Raw genomic sequence first — 10,751 nt, 5'->3', positions numbered from 1 at the left:
CATGAAGTCCTCTTGAGAAGGAAAACAGGGGTACTGAGAACACTATCAGGTGCTTGAAAACCACTTTTTTCTCTGAAGCAGAAATATATCACTTGTCAATACCACCATTAGGAAACTCTAGACTGGGAATGATGCCTTCCCCATCAGATGCAGAGCAAGAGGCTGCCTGGTGACACCTCTCCTGGTGACATGGGTGCTAATCCCACAGATTTCCAAGGTGGATATCATATTTTGCCTACCTTAGGTCTCTCCTCCATAAATTATGTTTCCAGGATGTACTTCCTCTCCTAACACACTGCTTAGTGTTTTGGTGTTCTGGTAACAGCACATTAGAGCAACAAATAACACTCTGGAGGTGAGGACATGCTCACAGTGGGTCTAAAACACTTTTAAAGGCTAAACTCCCATCTTCTTCACCAAAAACATTTGTTGGTGTTCCCCTCAGAGCTTTCCAAAACAATCACACATTTCTCAACCTTCATTAAGGCAGGAAAACCATTTCCACCAGTGACACTTGCTATTTCCACACCAGTTTGACACTTGTTCAGGAATCCCTGGACTAACAAGCTGCTGCACTGCTACCAGAGGGCAGAGCTGTGCTGTGCCAGAGCTGCACTCAAAGCCCCAGCAGAAGACAAGAGGTACCTGCAGCAATCCCAGAGCAATTTCTACAGGTAGCAGAAGCTCAAAAGAAGCTCACACTAAGCAGGTACTCAACAAGCATTAAACTAAAGCCTCAGGAGCACACTGACAGAAGAAGAGGTCTGCCCTTGGTAACGAACCATTCTGACTCACTGCTCACTGTTTGTAAGGCAGCTACTCACATATGGATGAACTCTGGAATGAAACCAGCAGCCTCTCCTGCAGGATTGCTTCACCTCATTGATTTTTTTTCCTCATTTAAACATTCTCTTCAAAATTTCCAACCCATCCCTCGTGAAAGCCAAAAGTTGGACAAGTTCTTAGCTTGAATATCAGCAAGGCCTGACTGCTGTGTCACCATTTGACACAGCCCAGGAGGCAGCCCATGTTTCAAGCCCATGTTTTGAGAGCCTAAAACTGTTCTATTTTTAAGGTAATTGATGGGACACATGCTGTGGCCAGATATTGGAGAGCCATTTCTACAATGTTGGCTTTCATTTTTTTTTTTGTTGTAAAACCCCCCACATTCACTTCCCTCTATTACTAATCCATGGCATTTCCAAGTGCAACTGGAAGGAGTCAGGGAATGTGCCCATGTAACATAACCTTGCATTACTTTTAAGAAACTCATAGGCTGATGGGAGTCTAAAATTGACAATCAGCAGCATACACCAAGCATGTCCAGCAATGCAGTGTAACCCAATACAGGGATTATAAAGGGTCAGATGATGGGATCTGAACAATAACAACCACAGAGCAATGGGAGCAGTCATAGAGAGACACCCTGTGGGAAAAACACCAAGGGGAAAAAAAATCACCCACCACACCTCCCAACTCTTCCAGATATAAACAGATTAAGTTTGTTGCTCAGGTAGAGTAAGGAGACCTGACTTTGGAAGTATTTGCCCAGGTCGCTTGAGAGGAGCTGGAAAGTCAAACCCTGTGAGAAGCAGCAGGCACAGCAGGCTGGGTCAGAGCAGGAGGGAGCAGAGGGATGGGGATATGAGGCCTCCACTGCTGCCCTAGCTCAACTAACCACATGTCACTGTGCTGAGATCTCTCATCATCTCCCATGATCTCTCCCATCATCACTGTGTTGATATCTTGTGATTTCCTCTGCCTCCAGAGAAACAAGCAGAGCTGCATCTCCTGTTTCAGTGGGACCTGGACGTTTCTAATTTGCTCCCCCCAAAAAGAGCTTGGTAATTTATTTATTTCTTTTCAGTTTCCATTTTTAGAGAAATCTGAGAGCAGCTACAGTACCTGTGCAGTAGGAAACAACCTCTGTCATTATCCACCTTCTTGATTACAGGGAAAAGAAAAACATTAACAAGTGTAGGGAAAAAAGGGGAGCATGGAGAAGACTTTGGTCATGACAGAAATCAAGGACAGAACATTTCAGCCTGGGGAAGAGCACTGACCACCCACAGTGGCCTGCCCAAAGCAATCCTGTAGGGAAATGTATGCCTGGTTTGGATCAAAAAGGGTTAAATAATCAGCCAATTGATTTCTAAATAATTTCAACTGTTTTAAGCCCTTTCAAAATAGCAAAACCCCCATGATTCTGGGGTAGGAGAGAGCCCCACATATGAATGTTGACACTGAGATTTTGCTGGTGGGGGTCTAGAGACGACACAAAAGGCAACCGAGCCTGCTCCTGGCAGTCTGGGCTGACCCAGGACAAACCTTTGCTCTATTCAGAGCCAAAACCTGTTCCAAATCTGACCCCCAAAGACTGACTTTCTGTACTTGCTTGCCACTGAACAGCACTACATCCCTGCCATCTCCCAGATCTTTTTTTTTACTGACCACATTCTAAAGAGGCTGGAGCAGCACCTCCAGCACAGCCAGGGGGGCTGCTCTGCACCATGCTCTGTTACACAGGGCAGTTCTGTGCCTACAGGAGGGAGTTTCTGCTCCCAGATATCATTTATAGCACAAACAGGGGCAAATGCTGAAACACTCAGCACTGGTTTCTGCTAACTTGGTATTTTCCTTTCCCAGCTTGTTTTTTATGTGACCTTGGTGAAGCACTTGTAAATACCTGAATGTTTTCATCCCTGGGTGGTGCTTTGTTACCTCTTCTTCCCAAAGCTCAATGCTAACAGCTGCCAAAGGGAGTAGAAAACCAGCCTGAGGTGAATAAAACCAGGTCTGCCAGAGACCATGAGTAATTTTGTTATTTTATGGGGAGAAGGCAATTCATGATGTTTGTTACCTGACCACAACTTCAGGGACTGAGCTATGGCTCTACCTGGGGCTTCTCTCCCATGGGCAAACCCAAAAGGTGCCCTGAGCTGCCTCAGTGTGGCTTTGCCTGCTTTGGGACAGAGCTGAGGCTGGTTATGGCCACCAAAAGGGGACACTGAGCCCTGCACCAGGGACTGCCTGGGGACAGAGACCCTGGGGCAGCACTGGCTCCTGTCTGGTGGGCACAGCTGGCCTGGACACGAGGCAAACACGGTGCTGAACCTCACATTGCCCATGGACATTGCACAGGGCATTTACCCAAATGTTTACTGCTATTAACAGAGGGCCTGCTTTTCCAAATCTTTGTGCAAAACAGGCTCAGAGATTCAATACTTACATCAGAAATGCAAGCTCAGACCTTGAGAGAAGACATTCATCTCCCTGAAAACTATGTAAGAACCTGTCTGTGGCAGCATGTGCAATTCAGCAATTATTTACTGCTAACTCTGCCTTTATTCTCACAATTTATCTGTGCTCTGGGTTTGCAGGGCAAAATAAAAAAAAAACCAAAAAAACCCAAACCCAGGAGTGACAAAAGCCTCATGCTAAAAGCAGTGGCTAGAATTAAATGTTAAAATGTACCTTCTCTTTATAGGCCAAATCTATATTTTCACTCCCAATGTTGCCAGGCAGCACTATTAAATCAGAACTGCAATAATGCAATGTCAAGGATTCTTCAAAAAGCAACATCATAACCTTTGCAAGGAGCAATCACCTCCACATTTATAAAAAACACTGAATTCAGCAAAAGCAAATCAGATGAGAAACAGAGTCATCCTAGGAAACAATGTCACCCTTCACACTGAAATAGGGTGTATCTTTCTCTTACAGCATCCAAACCTACCACAGCCCCACACCTTGTGTCCTCCTGCCACCAAAACCTGCCCACAGGCAGTGATGCTGCAAAGGCCACGTGGCCACCTCCTTCTGCACACATGGGGCACGTCCTCCCCTAACCTCAGGCTGGCAGCAGGTGCAAGGATTTCTTCTAGAGTTACTCCAGCTGAGCCCTGGCTGGCTGCAAACTCCTCTCCATCTGCAGCTCTTTGATGGCACTCTAATGATGAAATAGAAATTGAGACTCCTTCCTGCTGTGCTGAAGAGGGCAGGAGGTGTCCAGGGAGGCAGAGCACATCCCTCTGCAGTCAAGGACTTGCTGAGGGATTTATGGTGATTCCCTTCATCACAGGGGACAGACAGGGATAACCAAGGTGGATGGATGGCAAGGAGCTGCTTCTTGTCAGGAGTCCTGCTTCTCTGTCATTGAGGCCCTGACCTTTGTGTCATGTGTCCTGCTGGGCTAGCAGCACTGTTCACAACTCACACTGCCCCTTCTTCAAGGAGGAAATGTCACCTCAGGCTTCATTTGCTCCAGCAGAACACAGGGTAAAAAACTTTGAGATAAATCCTGCCCTGGGAGAGATTTCACTGAGAGAGATATCAGTACTCAGCAGGTGAGGCCCTACTACAAAACTGTCCTATACCTTAGAAATTAATTAAATATGACAGAAAAGTACAAAGGAGATGGAAGAACAGTGTAGAATGCAGAAACCTTCCTAGGAGTAGTGTGAACATAGCCAGACAGTGCCAGGCAAGCGCAGGGAGCTTCTGCCCAGGCTCAGGAGCAGCTCTCCTGCAATGATCCCAAAGCCCAGAAGATGGAGCAAACCTTCAGTGTTTGCAGGATTTCCTACACAGGTTTTGGGACGGGCTGGGTCATGGTGGAGCCTTCTCAGCCACCCAGGAGCTACAAACACTGCTGCTGCATTCTTCACACTTCAGCTGGGCAAGTCCAAGATCATAAAGGAGAAGTCAGCAGAAACCTGTAAGAGTGACATACTGAGCCACCTTGGCCAAAATGCTTTGTAAGTACAGTCAGGTGAATTTTAAAGATTAGTGATCCTAAAAGATTTTCCTGTGTTGGAGAAGGGGCTCCTGCTCTGAGCCTCATCCCTCCTGGTCCCTGCACTGGAGGAATGTCCAACACAGCCTCCCACAGGGCTCGTGGTAACTCCCATCAGTGCTTGTCCTCCCATATCTCAGTGTTTTTGTTCAAAACAGCAGAGAAGCAGCAGACAGTAATTAAAAATATCAGGCATGGCTTATTTTAGCTCAGTGCCCAAATTCCTTTTTAAGGATTCCTGGCAAGGACTGGGTCTTCTTTTTAAGTCAAAGCACTCAAAACCACTCCACTACACACAGATTTTTATTTCCCCTCCACACTCCCATCAGCAGCATCTACCTTCTGAAGAGAGAGATGTTTGTAAAATCAAACCCTGTGGGGGTCTGGTGTTTCACCTTGTTCACCTCTTGGCTTTGTTCTGATATTACCAAATAAGCATTTCTAGATATTTCTTCATACTGGAAGGGTCAGGGAGGATTCCAGAGGAACACAGGAGGCAGGACTGCTCCTCTTTTCATCTCTGTTGTCAGGCACTAGATGTCCTCAGTTATCCTGGTGAGGCAGGCTGTGGTTAAACAGCTACACAGAGATGAGATAGGAATTCAAACAAAGCACAGGCAATTTGTATTTCAGCTGTGAACAAATAAGATAATGATTACAAGTCTGTCTTTATTACCTCCTCAGCTGCAGTTGTTTCTGTGAACAGTTGTGCATCTGCATCAAAACATCACTCCAGAAATGCAGCAAAGCAAGCTCAGAATCTGCAAAGGGCAAAGTTAAAGGTCCTGGGGAACAACTGAGTGCAGCAGCAGCTCCCTTGATAAGCAGGAGATGCCACAGGGACATCACGCTCTCCCTTTCCCTCCCTGTGCCACCCAAGACTGACCCTAAGCAACATCTGAGAAAAGTTGGATATTCTTATTCTCTTCTTCTGAGCTTCCTTCTTCACTTTGTATTTCCACCTTTCCTAGAAGTTCCTAAAAACAAAACCCTTGTAGAGCCAGGCATGTGGAGAATGACAAGAGGGGCTTAAGAGCTACAGCTCCACCACCCCTGTTCCATTTCCAGCTCCTCTGCTCGGCCCTTGCTAAATTGGAAACTACAACCAGGCTCTGAACTCTGGCCCTAGAGGTTTTATACACAATACCCCCAAATATAGCAGACCATCCTCAACCCAAACCCACCTCAAATCCCCATCTTCTCAACAACTTCATCCAAAATCACCCTGGTTCTGTCCCAGCAAGCCAGGAGGCCAGGCTGAGTGCCAGGGTTGTGCCAACACGGATGTGCTGGGCTGAGCTAAATCCTGAAAGCTGTCACAAAAGCCAACACAGAGCTCTGTGGGTGCAGCATTAAAACAAAGGATTGCAAAGAAAGCTTGAAATGGGGAACAAGCCTTGTTACACATCTCGTTTCCTTTTTGCAGGAAAAGCTTTGATAGTGCCGATTCCGTGAGCTCTGGGTGAGGAACTGGACTTGGGACCACTCAGCTTCCTGCTCAAAGCACTGGTGGTTTGTAGCAGCAGGGAGCAGTCAGTGCATGAAGAACTTGCCAGCAAACCTCAAATGCTGCTTGGAGAAATGCAAAAGCACAGCATCATGGGGGTAATTTTAATGGGCACACCTGCAGGTTTTATTAAACACCTATTTTCACCAGCAACCTGGAAAAAAGAATAAAATTCAGTGGTGGTTGTGAAGTTTATGGACACCTCAAAAAGCAGGGAATGACAACTCTGAAGAGTAAAACTCAATAACCTCAACTACTGGATAACAAGGATGCAGAAGCAGTTGTACATCTGAAACCCAAGTCACCCTTACAGACAGGTGGGTGTCTCTGAGGCACCAACTCCAAAGAGGACCCAGCACTCGAGCAACACAAACCCTAAAAGCCATGTTCCCAATGAGAAAGGCTGTGGCAATTCCTAAGTGCAAGGACAGATGAGCAAGAAGCATTCTCAACAGCACAAGGACACCTCTGTGTCTGTATCACTGGAGGGATGCTGAGAGAGCCCAGCCTGGCTCCCTCAGTACAGCTGATGGAGAAGCAGAAATTCTGATCAGATATTCTGATGTTTGGGGATTTCTGGCCTGCCTGGGGCCAACCTTCCTCCAGATAAGACCACTGACCCTCTGCATCCCAGCCAACACCACAGGCCAAAAGAAATCAGAGCACGGTGATTTACTTCAAAGCCCTGAAATAACACTCACTGCACTTTCCCAAGCACTCAAGGAGAAACAGGAGGAATACTGAAGTGGTTTTGGTAGCACACTTTTTAGTTTATTGACCTATACAAAATAATAGGTCTAAAAAATTCAGGAGTAGTAAAAGAATAAGCAAAAAGAGCTTTCGCATTTCTAGAAGGCTATACAAATATGCAAAACCAAGGAAATAAGTTATTTTTTATTTTGTTTTTGTTTGTTTAATTCCAAATTGCGACTCTAATAATACAAACAACTAAGTACCAGCTTAACAAGTGTGTCCTTCTGTATATATTACATGCTCTGGAATACTGGTAAAAAACGTCAAAAAAGTTTATCAGAAACCTTTCTATTCACAATATGAACAAGGAGTAACTAATCTTCTGTATAAAAGAACAAAAGAGCACCATTTCTGGAATCCTGAAGCACAGCACAGCTGAGAAACGAGAGAGATTTTACCATATGCAGACGAGTCATCAGGAATCAGGCAGGATAACCCCGTGCCAGTTTGTTCCTACAGATGGATGACCTGAGGTAGGTTTATCCCTCCTAAATCAAGACTGCAGTCACGTGGTTTTTTTCCCTACACAAATGGTTCTGTGAAAACGCTGTTCTGTCACTCAGCGACTCTGCAATGCACCTGGCAGTTCAGGTGACCCGCAGTACAATCCTAATGCCCCTCATTTTAAGGCACCCACTCGGCTGTTTGTGTTTGCATCCACCTTAAAATACTGGCCACTGCTCCCAAATTGTTCCCTGGGGCTCCCCACTGTGGATCCTTGACCCACTGGGGCACAGCAACGTGTCACTGTCACTGCTGAACAGGGGTCACCGTGCAGCCACGGGGAAAATTTGCCTACTCCTCCACACAGTGAGGTTGTTCCATGGAAAAGTCATTAAATGGGCCGTTATTAATTAGGTTTTATCATGGAAAAGAGAATTCAAAGTTCACTGTTTCTGTTTCCAAATCCACAACTAGCTATTAGTTTTACATGATGTATGTGTCAGCAATTTTTTTTCTTTCCAGAACTTGCTTGTGGTGCTAACAAACACTCTTAACAACACCCCAAAAACTGGACAGACTCATTCAAACCTCCATAATAAAAAAACTCCAGCCTTCCTTCAAGTAATGTTCCAACACTGATTCAGTCACCCCTTGCCTCACTCACACACACAGATCTATCCTTCATAAGCCTATGAAACCTCTTCCAGGTCCTCATAAGCCATGGCAGAATAAATTTCATTTTTTTTTCTTCTTTCAGACATCAGACTTGTGCTCTTATAATTCCTGGTTTTTCCATAAGAGTCTCCTTTTCACATTTTTATTTTTTTTCTCTGAGGTTTGCCTTCAACACCTTCCAATCTTCCCAAAAAGTGCTTGCTAAATATAAATATTTCAACCAAGTGCTGCATCTGGTCGTAGATGAACTGTGGCTTGCCCTGGGCTGTATGGATTCACAAAGAAACGCAGTTGGTGGTAGGACTTGGTCAGTTTGCTGCAGTCCCTCTTCATGCTGAACTCCACCTTTCCCAGCAGAACAAACAGCCTGCTTCCTCTTTTTGTTCCTTTTGCAAGTTCCACCCGAGGTGGGCCCCGGAGTTCTGTGCAAGGCACGCAGGGGTAGGAGTGAGTGAGGGGCTGCACGGGGGCTACACCAGCGTCCCAGGCTTGGAGTCCTCGTGCCAGAACAGCCTCTGCTCACTGCTGGGCAGCTCTGCCTCCAAGCCATCCTCCTCGTCCCCTCCCAGCTGGCTCGGCTCCACGTAGGTCCTGCAACACAGACACAGCACCAGGATCAGCTGAGGGTCCTCCCCAGGCCCTTGAATCCATGCACCTCCCTTGGGCTCAAAGTTATGCTGTTTATTTGGAGTTTGCCTCCAAGCACAAACCCATTTTTTGGGCTGTAATCAGTAAAGTTGTGTGCAAGAGCAATCTCAGCTCCTCAAAACTGTCATAGTATCACAGACTGGTTTGGCTTGGAGGGACTTTAAAGCTCATCTTGTTCCAACATCCCTCCCTGGGCAGGGACACCTTCCACTACACCAGGCTGCTCCAAGCCCCATCCAACCTGGCCTTGAGCTCTCTCGAGACTGTTGGATGTATGATTGCTTGTTTGCCATGATCATATTAAAGTATAAAATAAAGCAGATGAACAATCACACAAGTGATTCAGAATGTGGAAAATTAATGGCTAATGAACCTCATTTAGATAAATCTGCTAATACAAGCAGAATTTTCAAAGCTCAATTATGAGAAATTTAAAAATTAGTAGAAACAGTATTTTTAAACACCGTTGCCATAGATATTTTAAATCACTTCAGTAAAACAGCCCATAGCACTTATGGAAAAAAAAAAGGACTAGCAGCAGCTTTTATGTATTCCCTTACACTTTCATTTATTTTAAAACAAACAGAATTAAAAATTCAGTATTTTCACACAAGTCGGTCTGGCAGCAAGCATAAACTGCAACCCACAAAGCAGGAGGCACACGTGGGGTACTTATTACACTGAGCATAAGTGTGTTTAAATGTGATGGCATTTGTGGGGGCAGAGTCATTCCCCAGGGCAGGAGCTTTCTGTCCTCACAGCCAAGTGCTCTGCAGTGGTGGGGGACACATCCAAAACACCCTGCAGAAGCAGCGAGAGCTGCAGGATTTCCTGCAAGGACCAAGCAGAGCCTGGGCTCTCTGCAGCCCTGGGGAGAGCCCCCACAAGCAGGGGGTGTCTGCAAACAGCAGCACATCCCCCATGGCTCCCAGGTTCAGCTCTGCCAAGGGAGATGCACTTGGCAGAGGGGGCACCACCTCAGACATGAGGCTGGAGAGGTGTTTCCTCTCCTTGTTTTTCCAAAAGTTTATCAGCACAAGCACTACAGCTTCAGGAACCAAACAGGACTGTGTCCTGGGAAATTGCTGATGGGTTCAGGAGAGCTCTCCCCACCAGAGGGACTGGGCTCACTGTGAGCTCTGCTTGCAACACTGCCCAGAGCATCACACCTACCAGGGAGTGCAAGATGTTTGATTGTCCTGCATCAACCACAGGAAAAAGTTGTGCAACCAGGGAGTTCATCCTGTGACTGCTCCTCACTTCCTTCACTGTTGTGCAACCAGGGAGTTCATCCTTCACCGTGACTGCTCCCCACTTCCTTCACTGTTGGGGTACAGTCAGTGGTGGTACAGCTCAACTGCTCCACACAAAACTGCCCTCACAACACCAATTTTATAAATACTCTTCACCCTGGCTTTCTGAAATCAAGCTGATTTGCTCAGAATATTTAAGAGCCTGTGGCATGCAGGAGAAAGGGCAGAAAATCTTCATATATTCTACTCACCTGCTCTGCATAGGAAGGTTGCCATAAACATTCCCATAACAGCTGGCATAGGAGGAATGAGACAACGTATCGTAGTCTGGAAGTCCCAGTGCAAGGGGGGTTCTCCAGTTCCCAGCAGTGTTTGTAGAAGATGCTGGAATTAAAAAAAGGATTAAGAAGAAAGATTACACCTTTCTTCAGCTAAATCAGCTGAGGCAAACAAGACAATTCTCATCTCTGTGGGGTTTTGCAGGACACAGGCAGACAATGCAAACACAAAATATGATTTACAAGCCCTGTAAAGGTGGTATTCTGGAGCTCTTAAAGCACTTTCTGACACATTCAGTGATGCTCACTGGGCTGTATTATGGAAGCCATCAGAGCCACTGCATTGACATGGCATGAAGCTTTGTACACTGCTTCTAGTTGCTAAATATACCTGTCAA

General features: G+C 46.0%; 1 protein-coding gene across 6 annotated transcripts in view; it reads right to left on the bottom strand.

Annotated features, from left to right (window-relative positions):
• Window positions 1-7,048: 7,048 nt before the first annotated feature.
• FRMD4B (FERM domain containing 4B) overlaps window positions 7,049-10,751 on the bottom strand; it is a 131,320-nt gene continuing 127,617 nt past the window's right edge. For all 6 annotated transcript variants that reach the window (XM_050979269.1, XM_050979270.1, XM_030228037.2 and 3 more), the window contains 2 exons: window positions 10,327-10,459; window positions 7,049-8,765 (listed from right to left, as the gene is read on the bottom strand). In XM_050979269.1, the coding sequence (XP_050835226.1) occupies window positions 8,645-8,765; window positions 10,327-10,459 (254 nt within the window). In that variant the 3' untranslated portion in view covers window positions 7,049-8,644. The remainder of the gene's footprint in view (window positions 8,766-10,326; window positions 10,460-10,751) is intronic.

Source organism: Serinus canaria, chromosome 12 (genome assembly GCF_022539315.1).
Source record: "Serinus canaria isolate serCan28SL12 chromosome 12, serCan2020, whole genome shotgun sequence".
NCBI classification, from domain to species: Eukaryota; Metazoa; Chordata; class Aves; order Passeriformes; family Fringillidae; genus Serinus; species Serinus canaria.
The sequence above is the reverse complement of the archived record's forward strand: the minus strand, read 5'-3'. Positions and strand labels throughout refer to the sequence as shown.